General features: G+C 42.5%; 1 protein-coding gene across 4 annotated transcripts in view; it reads right to left on the minus strand.

The window, feature by feature from the left end:
- Nucleotides 1-14483: 14483 nt before the first annotated feature.
- Nucleotides 14484-20036, minus strand: part of LOC119650440 (carboxypeptidase N subunit 2) — a 307216-nt gene continuing 301663 nt past the window's right edge. For all 4 annotated transcript variants that reach the window (XM_038053271.1, XM_038053282.1, XM_038053287.1 and 1 more), the window contains 2 exons: nt 15210-15295; nt 14484-15151 (listed from right to left, as the gene is read on the minus strand). In XM_038053271.1, coding sequence (XP_037909199.1) covers nt 14689-15151; nt 15210-15295 — 549 coding nt within the window. In that variant the 3' untranslated portion in view covers nt 14484-14688. The remainder of the gene's footprint in view (nt 15152-15209; nt 15296-20036) is intronic.

Here is a 20036-nt window from a genome sequence, read left to right on the forward strand (position 1 = left end):
GATTAGAGTCGTCATACAGGACCCATCCATCGGCTTCGATAGCCTTGGCTGCAAATGAAGGCCTAGCCGTTGCCGGCCGAGCCCTCTTTGCCGCCTTTTGTGTCGAAGAGTTAGGATCGTCCGAGGACCGGTGCCGCTTCGGTTTCCCCTTAGCCGCAGGTGACCCGAACGCTCCTTTCCCCTCAACCTTGGCACAGCTCTTTGGTTGTGCGTTGCCCGGAGGCGGTTTGCCCGAAGGCGGTTTGCCCGAAGGCGTTTTACCCGGAGGCTGTTTGCTTGAAGGCGGTTTGCCCGAAGGCGGTTTGCCCGAAGGCAGTTTGCTGTCCGTGGACAGGTGCTTACCCATGGGAAAGACTTTAGCCTCAGCAGGTGGCGCCGATTGGAGCCTGGGGTCAGGAGTACTGACAGAAGGGGCCTGCTTCGGCTCATCCGTTAAGGACTGGGTCCCAATTGAATTGGTTCCCACTTGAATAAGTGGGGAATCTGAGTCTAGACTCAGGTTCTCCATCGATGAGCTCAGGGTGGCCCCTTCACTCGGGGTTGGATCGTCACGATCGAAGTTTAATTGTGTTTGCTTAGTAGGTTTGTGTTTTTGTTTTTTTGTTTTTTCATAGTTGGCTGCCATGGCCTCAATTTTTCCGGGGAAAGTAAGTCGATCTCGGCAGAGCCCCTTTTTGCCGAGACAAGGCTAGTTGAAACTGGGGGTCGCCTGGTACCCAGAGTTCACCGTTTACGGTCACATCTTAACCCCTGTGACCATTCAGCCCTCGGCACGGTAGTCACACCTTGGCTTGGGGTTTTGATTACCACTTGGCTTCAGGTGTCACCTCCCGTTTCCTGGAGGATCTTCCTTACTGAGCTCCCTCACCACGTCAAGGTAGGTAATCGTCGAGGGAGCATACTTTAGCTAACTTGTGATTGCCAATCTAACATATTAAAATTATATATCGTTAAACTTGGCGAACTTAAAATTAAATGACCTTTTATACGATATTCAATGAAATCGCCCAAGAAATTAACATTTTGCCATTGAACAAATTCTAAAACCAAAAGTGAAAGGATAGCCGCACTATAGTTGACAAAGGGAATGAATAGTAAAGCTAAAGTACATAAGTAAGAATTTTTCGGACGCTATAAAACCAGCTTTATTTACTCCAGTCATTAAAATCCCCATCCCAACCCACATCCTAGTTCCTTCCCCCCCGCCCGCTTTTATAAAAAATTCAACTAATGGAGGTTTTTTTTGCGACTTTTCCTCCAGAGAACAGGTTATATATTTTGACATTTATTCTTCAGTGATAAGTTAGTTTAAGCCATAGATTATACCTTAGATTAAGCTAGGCTGTTAAGGTAGTACATAAGTTAGGTTAATTTAGAATTGTATATTTATAGGTGTAATAAAAATGTTTGTTTTCGGAATGTTTGTTTTCCAGTCATTAAAATCGAAAATGGGGTACGACCTCTGAATTCTTTCAATCAAGGTCGATTGACGTGAAATTCAGGGTGGAGGTAGAGTTTGGCATAAGAAACAAACGCCAATGTACGCCCCTCCCTGAAGGGTGTGGCACCCCCACCATGATGGATTTTTTTTCGAAATAACCACAGATATGGATTAAATAGTCGATTCAACGCAAAAAATGTTTGGTGGAAATTTTTCGTACAAGTAGAATTTTCGCGTTATTCCTTTTTTTGAAATAATTAAAAACTTGCTTGTTCCTATGCGCTAGTCTTATTTGTTGGCCTTGCAATTCCGGTATTTCGGGAACCACTTGTTCCCTTCATCAGTGCTAACAAGTATCGCCATTTGTTGCTTAGAATTGACCATTTAATCGATTTCTGTGGTTATTCCAAAACAAGTCGTAATTTCGGAAGGTTGCGCTTCGGGTATAAAGGTTTTGTGTTCATCTTATGTAAGAAACTTCAACGGACATTTTCCTATCCGTATATAGCTTCAAATCCGAACATACTCCTTCATATTTTTTCAAACTACCAAACATACGTACATATTACAACCATAGATATTAACAAACTGCCTATTTCCAAATATTGTACATATATATGCATGTTTCCGATTTACTTCCTGCACAAAAGCATGCATATGTACATATGTAGTACGTATATTAAATACGACTGGTTTAATGTACAAATATATCTATTTGAATTAAACACCACCCGCAAACTTCATTAGCATGCATAGACTACATACCTACATAAGCACATGTCTGTCTCGAGTAATTTTTATTCATATAAATGAGTAAAAAAACTAAAACAAAATAATTCTTTCTAACGCCATTCATATGAACTTACTTCGTTGTGGTATTGACGAATTGATATGTGATGATGACATCATACACGTTGTAGAATGAACGAAATTCACAAAAAAATGGCAAAGTTTCACCTTGTTTGTTTGTTGTTAATAATATTTGGATTTTCTTCTTGACCAAATTGTGAACTATGTTATCCCTTACCCATGTCAAATTTTGTACTTCTGGAATGGACATAAAGGAGGTTGCCGGGTAATTTTCTAAAATGTGGAAATATGCTATGATTAACTTTATTCGTGCCGATATCGGAATCGAATGTATTTTGAGGCCTAGATTTCGTAGAAATGCACTACTGTGATTTTTTCAAATTTGTCGGTTGGATAGGTTCTGAGAACGAGAGCTGTTACACTTTTTGATGGTCATCTTTTGAGCCCTCATTCGTCTATGTTTCACCCGATATCAAAAATTGAGCCCTTTCATTTTATTTCCCACCTGGCTACATTTTAAGAAAAACAAGTCGGAATACAGGAAGCTCGCGCTTCGTGTATGAAGGTTTTGTGTTCATCTTATGTAAGAAACTTCAACGCACATTTTTCTGTCCGTATATAGTTACAAATCCAACATAATCCTTCATATCTTTCCAAACTACGAGACATACGTACATATTACAGCCATAGATATTATCCTCACCCTATACAAACAAACTGCCTATTTCCGAATACTGTACACATATATGCACGTATATAAATTGATCCTACCCATATTTCCGATTTACTTCTTATATATATTTGAATTAGGCACTACCCGCAAAGTTCATTAGCACGCATATATTATATACCTACATACACACATGTCTGGCTGACAAATAACTTAAAAACTAAAACAAAATAATTCTCTGCGACCCAATTCATAAGAACTCATTTCGTTCTGGTATTGACGAATTGATATGTGATGATGATGTCATGCAGGTTGTAGAGTGCACGAAATTCACAAAACAATGTGAAGTTTCATCCCCTATAACTTTGCTAATAATAGTTGGACTTTCTTCAAACTTGACCGAACCGTGCATTATATTCTTGATTATACGCATGCCAAATTTTGTACTTCTGGCATGAATATAAGGGGGGTGCCGGGTAAATTTCTAAAATATGGAAATATACTATTATTAACTTTATTTGTACAGATATCGGAACCGGATATATTTTGAGGCCTAGATTTTATAGAGATGCACGACTGTGATTTTTTCCAGATTTTTCGGTTGGGTAGGTTCTGAGAACGAGACCTGTTACACTGTTTGGGGGTTATATTTTGAGCCCTCACTTGCTTATGTTTCACCCAATATCAAATATTAAACCAGTTTCGAAAAGTACTAATTGAGACCTTTCGTTTGATATCCAACATGGCTACATTCTGTGAAAAAAAAATTTGGACCCTCCTTTCACTTGTATGGGGAGCCCCCCTTAAATTTAACACAAGATGGCATCACTTATTGCATGTAAAGGGAATACCAGATTACATACTGTCAGCAATTTTCGTGACAATCCGTCTAGCCGTTTCCGAATAAATCGGGTGTGACAGACAGACAGACAGACAGACAGACAGACGGACAGACGGACAGACGGACAGACGGACAGACAGACACCGTCTCGATTCTAATAAGGTTTTGTTTCACACAAAACCTTAAAAGTGTTGCACCCTTCACGTGTATGGGGAATCCCCTTAAACTTAACACAAAATAGCGCCACTTGCTGCATGTAAACAACAGATCACACGCTCTTACCAATTATCGTGACAATCGGTCTAGTTGTTTCCGAATAAATCGGGTGTGGTAGACAGACAGATTGACAGACTCATAGCCAGATACCGACTCGATTCTAATAACGTTTTATGTTTGCCCAAAACCTTAAAAAGGAATTTCTTCCCTATGCCCCTTTTTGGGAGAGGCGCATAACGGCACTATATAACTTTTGTTTCTTATGCCATCCTCTACCCCCCACCTTAAATTTCATGACAATCGGTCTTGACGGAAATTATTATTATAGAAATGTACAGAACTCATACCAATTACGGATAGAGTATACATATGCAAGATTGCAAGGATAAGAAACATGAAGTGCAGTAGATAAGACTCTCACACATTTTTGATCAGCACATACATATTATAAAAGACAGACACTGTATTAATCTCGACTGTCTACATTTACTCTAGCACTAGCAACATAACATACACACATCAATCAGCAACCAAGCGATAATAATAACCCAGCCCAGAACCAGTGCAAAGCCCGTGCTCAGTCAGCGCAAAGCCAGCATAATATCAGCCCAAAGTAGCCAAGAGAACAAGTAACCATAACAAAAGTAGATTTAAGCGACGACGGCTTTATGGTTTCTTACCAGGGCAGAGACAAATCGTCAGACGCTGCCTCACCTCTGCCCTGGGAGCAGCGTGACCGTAGCGGCTCGCAGATGTTGAATGCTCCTTTATATAATTCGTGAAACACGACGTAGGCATATAGTTCAAAAAGCCCACGGACCCTCTTCCCGCCCAACCGGACCGAGGGGCGACCAACCTAAGGATGGGCTGAAGGCAACATCCAAAGGCCCGCATCACAGCGATGATGCGTTTTAACGCAAAGTGTGTGCGACCATGCGAAAATGTATTGCTACATCCCGATTGTCGCAAACACTTCAGCCAATGACGCGGAGGTCCTACACTACAGAGACATGGATCTTATATTGAAGACAGTGCGGATCAAGACTGAAACCCATTAGGTCAGATTGTTACCGGACAGGACTCTTCGGACTATAGCACAGGTTGCAAGGATAACTGCTTTTTGCATCTCCATGTATAGTCCAGCCCTAAGATCGAGCGTTTTCAGCGCTTTATGTAAGTTCTGCGGGACTAATCCCGTCGCTGAAATTATTACTGGGACTACTTGGATCTTTTGTAGTCTCCAAGTCTGCTTCATATCGTCTGCCAAGGGGCCGTAGTTCCGGATTTTTTCGTGCTGTTTTTCAACAGTGCTCCGGTCCAACGGTACGGCTACATCGATTATAAAGCACGCTCGTTCTTCCTTCAGAAGCAGAACTAGATCGGGTCTGTTATGATTAACACTGTGGTCGGTGGCAATAGTGTGATCCCACAGTAGTTTGACCCGATCATTTTCCAAGATTCTCTGCGGAGTATACTTATAGTAAGGATGGTAGGTTGCCACCAAGTTATACTTCAACGCAAGGTTTTGATGGAGAATCTTGCAGACGGAGTTATGACGATTGGTGTACTCGGTACCGCTCAACATCCTGCACGCAGATGTTATGTGCTGGATGGTCTCCTCTTCACAGTTGCATAACCTACAACTGGAGTTGGTGATTGAGGAGTCGTGAAGAATGTACCGTTTATAATTTTTTGTTGGGAGCGAAGCATCCTGAATTGAAGTTAGGAATGCTTCGGTCTCATAGAAAAGTACACCATTTGTCAACCATTTGTTGGAGGCTTCGATGTCAATGCCTGACAACAACAAATTTTTTATATGACCTCCGTGAATGGGTTTCTCTTTCCACATGTCGATCTTCTGTTGGACTGAAGTAACATTCGACATGGGATCCCATTCTCTGCTTCTCAAGTTCAAAGGAGATAATTTATTATCTGCCATGACGGTAGCCTGATGTATTTGGCTAGAGGATTGTTTCTCATAGAAAAACTCACGAAGAGAATGCACTTGATTGTAGTGCAACGTTTTTAAATCAAGTACCCCCCTTCCTCCCTGATGACGTGGGATAGTGATCCTCAATTTTTCGGCAGCTCTATTGTGCATGTTGTTGTTTGCAAGAACTACCCTTACCCGTCTATTGACAGATTCTAAATCAGTATTACTCCACTGTATCACACCGAAAGTGTATAGAAGGACGGGAATGGCAAAGGTGTTGATTGCCATGATTTTATTTTTCCCGTACAGCTCAGTTTTAAGGACAAGATCCAGACGCCGCTCAAATTCCCCCAGCAACTTAGATTTAATTATTGCTACAGCAGGTGTTGTTGCTTGCAATATGCCGAGGTATTTGTAGACGTCGTCCGAATCCATGCCCTCAATTCGGATGTTATTTTGGCTGTATCCTTCATTGTCGGTGTGTTTTCCCCGAACAATTGTTTTTATGCGACATTTCTCCAAACCCAACTGCATGCCGATATCCCTGCTGAACTGGATGGTGATGTCCAGCAAGGAGCGAAGTTGGTTCTCGTCTTTGGCATACAATTTGATGTCGTCAATGTACATTAAATGGCTTAATGTACATTTCGACAATATGCCATCCTTGACTTGGAACCCGTATTTGCTTTCATGCAAAAGATGGGATAGCGGATTCAAAGCCAAACAAAACCACAGTGGGCTTAGAGAGTCGCCTTGGAAAATGCCACGCCTGATTGGTATCTCTCCTGATGTTTGCGAAGATACCGATAGCTTCGTGCTCCAATTCTTCATTACTGTTCTCAGTAGAAGAACAACATTCGGGTTAATTTTATACAAGCGTAACACTTGTAGTAACCACGAATGTGATATGGAGTCAAAGGCTGATTTATAATCGATGTAGGCTGTCGAGATGTTTCGTTTTTGGTGGACAGCCTGCTTTACAGCTACCGTATCGATTATAAGTTGTTCTTTGCAGCCTCGGGAGCCTTTTGCGCATCCTTTTTGCTCCTCAGCTATCAATTTATGAACATCAAGATGTTTTGAGATGTTCGCGCACAGAACTGAAGTGAAGACCTTGTAGATGGTAGGAAGACAAGTAATTGGTCGACATTTTGAAGGGCAAGAGACACCCTGTTCCTTGGGGATGAGGAAAGTTATCCCCTTGGTGAAAAATGGTGGAACTAAATCAGGATCGGCAATCATTTGATTAAATTGATTTGCCAATATCCTGTGAGTGCTCTTGAACCGCTTCAGCCAGAAGTTGTGAATCTTGTCAACTCCTGGCGCCTTCCAGTTACCTGCCTTGTCAAGGACTGCTTTAACGTCGACTTCAGTTACGTCAGGCATGGTCATTTCGGGGAGGGCCTCGCATGAACGCATAAGGTGTGGGAGCCACGCTGCTTCTAAATTGCAACGACTGGATTCGCTCCAAACACTTCTCCAGAAGTCTTCTGCCTGATCCAGATTGAGGTTACTTTCCCTACCTGAGTTGATGAGATTTTTGTAGAATCCTCGTTGGTTCTGGAAGAACAAGGTGTTGTCTGTCCTTCGCTGAAAGCTTTTCTGATACCTACGGATGCGATTGGAGCATACCGCAAGTTTCTGCTTCAGCACCTCGAGGATTTCTTCGATTGGCATATCATTGGACAGATGGTAGTTTCCAATGATGTTCGCAACGCATCTGTGCACTCTTGGTGATGGATTTCCAAGGAGTGCTTGCATCACACGACCAATCTCCTTTCTCAACTTTTCGACTCTTTTGTTGAGTCGAAACACCCAGAACGGCAAAGTCCTTCTGCGCATACCTCTGTTATTCGCTCTAAGATGTTGGTTATGGAGACGAATAACCGTGGCAGCTGCAACGTAGATCAGGCTGTGAACCTCTGTAGCAGTAATCTCGCTAGCCAAACGATCAGCCAAAATTCTGTCAACGGCAGCAATGATGTTAGTAGTTGCCGAAGTAAACTTCAGTTTTGGGATCCTTGGCCTAGCGTCTGGGAGAATCTCAGCATACTCTGTGAATGCGACCTGAAATGCGGTCAAAGCCTCATTATAAATTGGGTCGACATCCCCAGTTACTAAGCTTCTCCTGACTACTGGATTCATGGAGTGCCTTACAGGTGGAGTACTTGTGTTACTCCTTTGACTAGTCCGGTAATTTGATGACTCCAGTCCGAGCTCAAGTGAAACCTCTTGGAAGATTTGTTGCCTAGTTGGTAAGGCAACTCGGTTGTTATTCACGATCACTCGGTACTGGTTGACGACGTTCTGTTCCGGAACATGACTTAGCTCCGGAAATCGGGTTATGAACGCGTCATGTAGTCGATGTCTGTACCCTGATGGATTCCGTTCCAAATCCGTGACACGGTAATAGGCGCGGACGATAAATTCGTTGAGTTGGCTCGTCCAAACCATACGACGCCTAGGTCTCCCGTCCCTGGTGGTTGACGGCATAACCGCCAAAACATCCAAGGGCGAAGAGCCGCTCTGATGTTGTTGAACGACCCTTAACCGTGTTGGGTACTGTCTTCGTGTCCCTGGGGTCCCATTTACAGAATTTAAACCAAAGTCCCCAATTTTATTCCCACGAGTAATGGGGAACCAGTCAGCCCTGCAACAGAGCCCCAATGTTGCAATGCCCCATGGTTACCTCCAAAGGTAGGGAAGGTATTTGGAGGGGAGCCGCTGAAATACAGTGTAACGTCACTGCAATTCATCCGATAGGCGCGTCGATCCCTTCACCCCGGATTACGGATTTGTTAAGGAGGTTTACTCCCCCTGAACGGGAAGAATCGGTAAGGGAGGACGAACACAAAGGGAAACGTTCTGCTTGTCCGCGGCTACTTATTTACAAGATTAACTTGCGATATTCGTAGCTGACCCGGTGGGTCATGTCATTATCCGCAACCCATGACACGCGCCTGGTCGCATGCAGCTCTGCGTTTGCAACTCAGGTGAGGATAAACCTGGTACGCCAGGCGCCATATATTGTTCAAAAAGCCCACGGACCCTCTTCCCGCCCAACCGGACCGAGGGGCGACCAACCTAAGGATGGGCTGAAGGCAACATCCAAAGGCCCGCATCACAGCGATGATGCGTTTTAACGCAAAGTGTGTGCGACCATGCGAAAATGTATTGCTACATCCCGATTGTCGCAAACACTTCAGCCAATGACGCGGAGGTCCTACACTGCAGAGACATGGTTTTATATTGAAGACAGTGCGGATTAAGACTGAAACCCATTAGGTCAGATTGTTACCGGACAGGACTCTTCGGACTATAGCACAGGTTGCAAGGATAACTGCTTTTTGCATCTCCATGTATAGTCCAGCCCTAAGATCGAGCGTTTTCAGCGCTTTATGTAAGTTCTGCGGGACTAATCCCGTCGCTGAAATTATTACTGGGACTACTTGGATCTTTTGTAGTCTCCAAGTCTGCTTCATATCATCTGCCAAGGGGCCGTAGTTCCGGATTTTTTCGTGCTGTTTTTCAACAGTGTTCCGGTCCAACGGTACGGCTACATCGATTATAAAGCACGCTCGTTCTTCCTTCAGAAGCAGAACTAGATCGGGTCTGTTATGATTAACACTGTGGTCGGTGGCAATAGTGTGGTCCCACAGTAGTTTGACCCGATCATTTTCCAAGATTCTCTGCGGAGTATACTTATAGTAAGGATGGTAGGTTGCCACTAAGTTATACTTCATCGCAAGGTTTTGATGGAGAATCTTGCAGACGGAGTTATGACGATTGGTGTACTCGGTACTGCTCAACATCCTGCACGCAGATGTTATGTGCTGGATGGTCTCCTCTTCACAGTTGCATAACCTACAACTGGAGTTGGTGATTGAGGAGTCGTGAAGAATGTACCGTTTATAATTTTTTGTTGGGAGCGAAGCATCCTGGATTGAAGTTAGGAATGCTTCGGTCTCATAGAAAAGTACACCATTTGTCAACCATTTGTTGGAGGCTTCGATGTCAATGCCTGACAACAACAAATTTTTTATATGACCTCCGTGAATGGGTTTCTCTTTCCACATGTCGATCTTCTGTTGGACTGAAGTAACATTCGACATGGGATCCCATTCTCTGCTTCTCAAGTTCAAAGGAGATAATTTATTATCTGCCATGACGGTAGCCTGATGTATTTGGCTAGAGGATTGTTTCTCATAGAAAAACTCACGAAGAGAATGCACTTGATTGTAGTGCAACGTTTTTAAATCAAGTACCCCCCTTCCTCCCTGATGACGTGGGATAGTGATCCTCAATTTTTCGGCAGCTCTATTATGCATGTTGTTGTTTGCAAGAACTACCCTTACCCGTCTATTGACAGATTCTAAATCAGTATTACTCCACTGTATCACACCGAAAGTGTATAGAAGGACGGGAATGGCGAAGGTGTTGATTGCCATGATTTTATTTTTCCCGTACAGCTCAGTTTTAAGGACAAGATCCAGACGCCGTTCAAATTCCCCCAGCAACTTAGATTTGATTATTGCCACAGCAGGTGTTGTTGCTTGCAATATGCCGAGGTATTTGTAGACGTCGTCCGAATCCATACCCTCAATTCGGATGTTATTTTGGCTGTATCCTTCGTTGTCGGTGTGTTTTCCCCGTACAATTGTTTTTATGCGACATTTCTCCAAACCCAACTGCATGCCGATATCCCTGCTGAACTGGATGGTGATGTCCAGCAAGGAGCGAAGTTGGTTCTCGTCTTTGGCATACAATTTGATGTCGTCAATGTACATTAAATGGCTCAATGTACATTTCGACAATATGCCATGCTTGACTTGGAACCCGTATTTGCTTTCGTGCAAAAGGTGGGATAGCGGATTCAAAGCCAAACAAAACCACAGTGGGCTTAGAGAGTCGCCTTGGAAAATGCCACGCCTGATTGGTATCTCTCCGGATGTTTGCGAAGATACCGATAGCTTCGTGCTCCAATTCTTCATTACTGTTCTCAGTAGAAGAACGACATTCGGGTTGATTTTATACAAGCGTAACACTTGTAGTAACCACGAATGTGATATGGAGTCAAAGGCTGATTTATAATCGATGTAGGCTGTCGAGATGTTTCGTTTTTGGTGGACAGCCTGCTTTACAGCTACCGTATCGATTATAAGCTGTTCTTTGCAGCCTCGGGAGCCTTTTGCGCATCCTTTTTGCTCCTCAGCTATCAATTTATGAACATCAAGATGTTTTGAGATGTTCGCGCACAGAACTGAAGTGAAGACCTTGTAGATGGTAGGAAGACAAGTAATTGGTCGACATTTTGAAGGGCAAGAGGCACCCTGTTCCTTGGGGATGAGGAAAGTTATCCCCTTGGTGAAAAATGGTGGAACTAAATCAGGATCGGCAATCATCTGATTAAATTGATTTGCCAATATCCTGTGAGTGCTCTTGAACCGCTTCAGCCAGAAGTTGTGAATCTTGTCAACTCCTGGCGCCTTCCAGTTACCTGCCTTGTCAAGGGCTGCTTTAACGTCGACTTCAGTTACGTCAGGAATGGTCATTTCGGGGAGGGCCTCGCATGAATGCATAAGGTGTGGGAGCCACGCTGCTTCTAAATTGCAACGGCTGGATTCGCTCCAAACACTTCTCCAGAAGTCTTCTGCCTCATCCAGATTGAGGTTACTTTCCCTATCTGAGCTGGTGAGATTTTTGTAGAATCCTCGTTGGTTCTGGAAGAACAAGGTGTTGTCTGTCCTTCGCTGAAAGCTTTTCTGATACCTACGGATGCGATTGGAGCATACCGCAAGTTTCTGCTTCAGCACCTCGAGGATTTCTTCGATTGGCATATCATTGGACAGATGGTAGTTTCCAATGATGTTCGCAACGCATCTGTGCACTCTTGGTGATGGATTTCCAAGGAGTGCTTGCGTCACACGACCAATCTCCTTTCTCAACTTTTCGACTCTTTTGTTGAGTCGAAACACCCAGAACGGTAAAGTCCCTCTGCGCATACCTCTGTTATTCGCTCTAAGATGTTGGTTATGGAGACGAATAACCGTGGCAGCTGCAACGTAGATCAGGCTGTGAACCTCTGTAGCAGTAGTCTCGCTAGCCAAACGATCAGCCAAAATTCTGTCAACGGCAGCAATGATGTTAGTAGTTGCCGAAGTAAACTTCAGTTTTGGGATCTTTGGCCTAGCGTCTGGGAGAATCTCAGCATACTCTGTGAATGCGACCTGGAATGCGGTCAAAGCCTCATTATAAATTGGGTCGACATCCCCAGTTACTAAGCTTCTCCTGACTACTGGATTCATGGAGTGCCTTACAGGTGAAGTACTTGTGTTACTCCTTTGACTAGTCCGGTAATTTGATGACTCCAGCCCGAGCTCAAGTGAAACCTCTTGGAAGATTTGTTGCCTAGTTGGTAAGGCAACTCGGTTGTTATTCACTATCACCCGGTACTGGTTGACGACGTTCTGTTCCGGAACATGACTTAGCTCCGGAAATCGGGTTATGAACGCGTCATGTAGTCGATGTCTGTACCCTGATGGATTCCGTTCCAAATCCGTGACACGGTAATAGGCGCGGACGATAAATTCGTTGAGTTGGTTCGTCCAAACCATACGACGCCTAGGTCTCCCGTCCCTGGTGGTTGACGGCATAACCGCCAAAACATCCAAGGGCGAAGAGCCGCTCTGATGTTGTTGAACGACCCTTAACCGTGTTGGGTACTGTCTTCGTGTCCCTGGGGTCCCATTAAGAGCATTTAAATTGTTTTCCCCAATTTTATTCCCACGAGTATTGGGGAAGCAGTCAACCCTGCAACAGAGCCCCAATGTTGCAATGCCCCATGGTTACCTCCAAAGGTAGGGAAGATATTTGGAGGGGAGCCGCTGAAATACAGTGTAACGTCACTGCAATTCATCCGATAGGCGCGTCGATCCCTTCACCCCGGATTACGGATTTGTTAAGGAGGTTTACTCCCCCTGAACGGGAAGAATCGGTAAGGGAGGACGAACACAAAGGGAAACGTTCTGCTTGTCCGCGGCTACTTATTTACAAGATTAACTTGCGATATTCGTAGCTGACCCGGTGGGTCATGTCATTATCCGCAACCCATGACACGCGCCTGGTCGCATGCAGCTCTGCGTTTGCAACTCAGGTGAGGGTAAACCTGGTACGCCAGGTATATATATATATATATATATATATATACTTACATAAAGCGCTGAAAACGCTCGATCTTAGGGCTGGACTATACATGGAGATGCAAAAAGCAGTTATCCTTGCAACCTGTGCTATAGTCCGAAGAGTCCTGTCCGGTAACAATCTGACCTAATGGGTTTCAGTCTTGATCCGCACTGTCTTCAATATAAGATCCATGTCTCTGTAGGGTAGGACCTCCGCGTCATTGGCTGAAGTGTTTGCGACAATCGGGATGTAGCAATACATTTTCGCATGGTCGCACACACTTTGCGTTAAAACGCATCATCGCTGTGATGCGGGCCTTTGGATGTTGCCTTCAGCCCATCCTTAGGTTGGTCGCCCCTCGGTCCGGTTGGGCGGGAAGAGGGTCCGTGGGCTTTTTGAACTATATATATCTTAGGGCTGGACTATACATGGAGATGCAAAAAGCAGTTATCCTTGCAACCTGTGCTATAGTCCGAAGAGTCCTGTCCGGTAACAATCTGACCTAATGGGTTTCAGTCTTGATCCGCACTGTCTTCAATATAAGATCCATGTCTCTGTAGTGTAGGACCTCCGCGTCATTGGCTGAAGTGTTTGCGACAATCGGGATGTAGCAATACATTTTCGCATGGTCGCACACACTTTGCGTTAAAACGCATCATCGCTGTGATGCGGGCCTTTGGATGTTGCCTTCAGCCCATCCTTAGGTTGGTCGCCCCTCGGTCCGGTTGGGCGGGAAGAGGGTCCGTGGGCTTTTTGAACTATATATATATATATATGAAGGAAGAACGAGCGTGCTTTATAATCGATGTAGCCGTACCGTTGGACCGGAACACTGTTGAAAAACAGCACGAAAAAATCCGGAACTACGGCCCCTTGGCAGATGATATGAAGCAGACTTGGAGACTACAAAAGATCCAAGTAGTCCCAGTAATAATTTCAGCGACGGGATTAGTCCCGCAGAACTTACATAAAGCGCTGAAAATGCTCGATCTTAGGGCTGGACTATACATGGAGATGCAAAAAGCAGTTATCCTTGCAACCTGTGCTATAGTCCGAAGAGTCCTGTCCGGTAACAATCTGACCTAATGGGTTTCAGTCTTGATCCGCACTGTCTTCAATATAAAACCATGTCTCTGCAGTGTAGGACCTCCGCGTCATTGGCTGAAGTGTTTGCGACAATCGGGATGTAGCAATACATTTTCGCATGGTCGCACACACTTTGCGTTAAAACGCATCATCGCTGTGATGCGGGCCTTTGGATGTTGCCTTCAGCCCATCCTTAGGTTGGTCGCCCCTCGGTCCGGTTGGGCGGGAAGAGGGTCCGTGGCCTTTTTAGACTATATATATATAATACAGTAAATGTAATTTAGCAGAAAATTAAAAGGTCAGTATCATATCTTCTTTCATTTGAAGTATATATGCATATTACATGATTTTAGTACGCTTACATACGATAAAATGTTGGTCTAATAGTAACAGTTAAACACTTTTTCCGGAATTACTAACAACGTGGAGAAAAAAACAATAACATTGGTATTAAGTTTATCACAATAGTTAAGTTTTCTAAAAATAGTGGCACCGCAGATTCAGATTTCCTACAAAGTTGTAGAAGCCTGTAATTTGGAGTACCCACTTCCTCTCTCATGATCCATAGTTGGACCTGCTGGGTTCTGGAAGCATCGAGTTGACGAAATAGACGAACATATTGAAATTCTGCGTATTTTACTTATTCCCCACAAAAATAAAGATATAGTGGCAATGGTCGCTCCAAGATAAATTCCGGGAAGATAATTGTTAATATTTCCGCAAAGTCCATACACTGGATTCTTTCTTTGCATCGACTTGCTATCTTCGTCATCAATTTTGGAATTGGTCTCAATGCTTTCCTTTTCTTCGATGGTTTGTATTTCCAATGAGGTATTGGGTTTCCGCTCTAGAATCCCCTTTCCAAATTTAATTGATTGTTCATTAGTTTGAAGTTTTGTAACATTTGAACATCCGATTTCCAGTTCTGGGTCTAAATTCTTTTGAGAAATAAGTACGAGGCAAAATCGATATCTGAAAAAAAAACTATGAAGAAAGCCGAAGAAATAAAAGTAAATATGGATGGACATACCTCTCTTCTAAAAGCAAAGTATAGCTATTTGGGACAATAACGTTGATGGTGTTTTCCCCGTTAATTCGCTCTCGCTCACAGTGAATCTGAAATTACAAGGTGATAATTATATTATAACAAATGAAAAACCGGAAACTGGGTGCTTCAGATATGAGAGGGTTTTTTATATTTCTTACGGAAGAATATTTAAGTGCATCACTGCTCCATTTCTTGGTAGCTAGTGAAGTACACACACTTTTCAAGTATATCAGACTATTCACTTTAATATAATATTGATATTTACACAAAAGAGGACACTTTGACCTACTATAATTTTGTTAGTAACTGTAGGATTTCTACCAAGTTTTTCACAAAACCTTTAACAAATCGGCAATTAGAAGCTTAGCACTTAACTATGAAAGGTTATGTGTTATTTCATATGTAAGAATATTTAATTACAGGGCAATACATTTTGTACCTAGCTAGTAAGTCATTTATTATATAAAAATTGAAGTTGATTTGAGATTTATAGGACCCGAAACCGTTCAACCGATTGCAACGAAAATTGGTATATACATACATGTATTTTTCAATGGAAAAGGGTGACGTTGCCAAAAATAACCTTCTCCACCGGTCAACCGATCGTCGCTGTCACTGCAATGGATCAACTTTTACACCTTTCAACCAGTCATGATGACAAATAACGACAGTGATTGGTGAGACGTTAAATTCCGAAAATTATTGAAAATGCCGCCACAAAAATCGAACATTGGAAGATCAACCAGATATGCAAGGCAACTGTGAGCAATAAAGCAGCATTTAAATACAATAAAGACTACGCAACTACGCGTCGAATTGTTATCATTAATCTAATGACTATACCGTTACATTATCGCGCTTTGAAGTTTCAGTAAGAAATGCCAGGCATGTGTTGTTTTCCTGGCAAGGTGAATTTTACGCAACTTACTGAGACACCGGAGCAACTTCTACTAATATTGCTGGAGCTCTTGAAGAATCCAAAGACTTTTTACAGTATATTCGGAAACCGATGCATGCTTTCAATTGGCACCGTTTGGAGCAATAAATATTGTAAAATATGGTGAAAAGTGAAAAGATAAGTGCATTATCAAATTAGTTTACTTCTTTCAGTACGCGAGGAAACTCGGCAGTTTTTGCAAATATACACGGTCCAGATAGTAGCGTATATTAATTTAATCCACTTTAATATGGTGCTGGCTGTCTATGCTCTTTGAAGGTACACGTCTAGAGCTTACATATGGGCTTCTTCGTAATTTTTTCAGATTTTTCTTGTCTCACTTTAAAGACCTATTTTAGTGTAAGAGTTCAAAATTTAGGCACCTTTTTAAAATTTAGGGCAGTATTTATTACAAAGCGAAGTATATGTGAAAAATATTTTCATGAAAAAATTTGTATAACTTTTCGATTCGAAATCATAGCACCACTCTTGTAGTGTTTGTGATTGATAGAGTGCCTGGATCATGCAACTTTGAAATGATTATTTAAATATAAGCTATTTCCTGAACCATAAACTAGGATTCTTCAAAAAAAAAAAAAAAAAATTTTGCGAAATGGAAAAGTTTTGAAAGAAAAAATGGAATTGAATTGAATTAAATTTTTCATTCAATTTAAAAAATTTTAGTTGTTGGCAAAGAAGACTACACACAGGACATGAAACTGCTTAGGCAAGCCTGGGACTTTCACAGGATAGAACAGATAATGTCCGATGGGCGAAGCTTTTAAGTCAAGATCGCAGCCGGGTTCTGCGTGGCTTCATTGGCATCGCTTCCAATTTACTTGATGTTGTTAGTGCACATGGCTTCGTTGTTTATAGATATTTTCTAGCTGAACAACCGTGGAAGGGTTTGTTTGTAGCGGTTGCCAAGTCACATGGATTCGCATACAGAGAAGTGCTTTAAAACCCCGACACACGATACAATAAAAGATGCGCAGAATACACTGCGATCTTGACTAGGTGAAACAAAACAACACAAACACAGAAAACCTTATTAAAATCGATTCAATGTCAATTTGGCAACAGTGTAGCAGATAATCTAGGACATAATTGTGGAAACTAGTTTGAAGGCAATTCAATTATTATTAAAAAAATGATTGGAAGTCAAATTATTGCATTTCATGTAAATTTATTGCATTCTAGGACGTCATCATCGTCTGTGAACTTATATGAAAGGCGGTAGGTTTTTTTAGTTATTTGACTATCAATATCAATTACTGGAGGCAGACATGTGTGTGTATACGTAAATGCTAATGAAATGTACGGATAGTGTTCTATAAGATGGAGGTGTGTGTGCGTAGATATGGTTTCGTGCACAGAGTAAAGTGGAAACGCATGAAAATGCCTTAAATTAATTTTGACCACAATATTTCTGTCTCAAATATGGATGTACATATGCATATTTTGTTTAGCAATATATCACGGAATATTTTCTGTTCATACATAGCTGACTGGGAAAACATGAATAGAAAGTTGCTTATATAAGATGAACGCACCACCTTTGTACTTGAAGCGCCGAGCTTCCGGTATTCCGACTTATTTTAAGGTTTTTTGTGAGTCGATGACGGTCTACGTTGTGAACGGAGGGTGCAAAATTTTTTCACAGAATGTGGCCTTGTGGGGTATCAATTGAAACAGCTCAAGTAGTAGAAGAAACTGGCTACATATTTGATATCGAGTGAAAAGTACAGGAGTGATGGATTAAAATATTAAAATATGACCCTCAAAAAACGTAACAGGTCCCGTTTTCGGATCCTATCCAACAGAAAATCTGAAAAAAATCCCAGTGGTGTATCAAAATGAAATCTAGGCCTCAAAATGCATTCCGTTATGATATCTGAACAAACAAAGTTAATAAGAGTATATTAGCATATTTGAGAAGTTTAGCCGAGAACCTCCCTTAATTTCATACTAGAACTCATACTGGTACCTGCATAACATAAAGTATAACTCTGGGAAGGTTAACCGAAATCCAACTATTGTTAACAAAGTTATAGACGGTGAAACTTTAACATTTTGTGTGAATATCGAGCATTTCAAAACGTGTATGATGCATCACAACATAACAATTCGTCAATACCACTGCAAAGTAAGCTCACGGGAATGGAGGTCGCAGATAGACATTTCGTTTTAGCTTTTTAATAACATATAAATGCTACATCAATTTAAATTACTCGAGATAAACATATTCTTCTTTTTCTTCACCCCGTGTCCCGTTCACAAGGAGGGTCGGCTCGCCGTGAATGTAATTTCGAGACTTTTAAATTCCCATCCAGCGTATCAAGCCACCGTTGTTTCGGCCTGTAGTTTGGTCGTTTACCATCGACTTCGATGTTCAGATCAATCTTGGTAAGTGACTTCTTGTTAGCGCGAATTGCGTAAACATACAATCGAAGACGCCTCTCGCAATTTTTCCACGATCGCGGATATCCTCATTTCGGATGTGATCGAAACGTGCCACACCAGTATTCCAAAGTAACATCGCAACGCAATTTTTCCACCATCGCGGATATCCTCATTTGGGATGTGATCGAAACGTGTCACACCAGTATTCCAAAGTAACATCTTCGTCTCCATTACCGCAAGACGCCGTTCATTGTATTTTATAGTTGGTCAACGATCAGAACCATAGAGGGCGGCTGGACGGACGACATTGCGGTCGATCACAAAGAGCACCAGTTGTGGAATGCCACTTCATCCAGGTTGCGTTAATGCGTGAAGCAATTTCATAACGCAGTTTTCCATTGGCTGATGGCGTTGACCCGAGGTATTTAAATCGCTCAGTTCTGGGCAGATCACTGCCGCTGACAGTGATTGTGTCTGTTTCATGGGGATTGGCCATTCAGTTTTGTTTAAATTGAATCTGAGACCGTGTTGCATGAGGCGACCATTCCATTTTTGCACAAGTTGCTCGAGATCATTTTTACTATCAGATGCTAGGAAAACATCAGCGCTCCCTTGACTAACACCAACAGAAACACGGAGCGGTTTTGATACACCCGCCATACTTCGAACTTTACTTTTCGGATCGTGGTAGAGTAATTGAACCCAGTGCATGAGTTCTTGTGGCACAAAGTGTTGTCGTAAAGCATACCAGATGAGTTCATGTGGCACACGGTCGAACGCTTTCTCTAGATCCAGAAATGCAATGTAAAGAGACTCATGCTTCTCACGATATTTCTCCATGATTAATCGCGCAGCGTGTATTACGTCAGTAGTTCCGCAGCTTTTGACAAATCCGGCTTGATTCACGGTTATTTCAGCGATTTTGCGAGTACGGTTGTCAAGAATACATTCAAAAATATTCATGGTATGGGAAAGTAATCGGATCGGACGAGAATTTAAACATTCTGCTGGACTACCTTTCTTGTCCATATTAGAACGGTGGTACCTTCTTGCAAGTTAGACGGTGTTCTACCTTCCTGAATAATCCGATTATAGAATTCACTAAGCCACAGTGTTGTGTCCCAGCTCTTCGCTTTCCAGAGCTCAGATGCAATGTCGTCAGGACCTATGGCTTTCCCCGATTTCATTTGTTTTATTGCTTCCTCGACTTCAGTTGCGCTGACAGGTGGAACTGGTCCAAATGTCGGCAATGATTGTGGAAGTGGAGGATGAGCAAATTCTTCAGTTGAAATCTGAAGTATTTTAGCCATCTTTCCGTTGCGGTCGAGCAAAGTACGGTTCTTGTCGAACAGAAGTGTTTGATATCCTCTGTACGTTCGTTTCGGCTTTTGGCACGTGGATACAGATTTCTCTCGCCATCCCGAGTGTCCAGTTTATCCTAAAGATTTTTGTAATTCACTCGGGTGACA

This window comes from Hermetia illucens, chromosome 1, assembly GCF_905115235.1.
Source record: "Hermetia illucens chromosome 1, iHerIll2.2.curated.20191125, whole genome shotgun sequence".
Taxonomy (NCBI): Eukaryota; Metazoa; Arthropoda; class Insecta; order Diptera; family Stratiomyidae; genus Hermetia; species Hermetia illucens.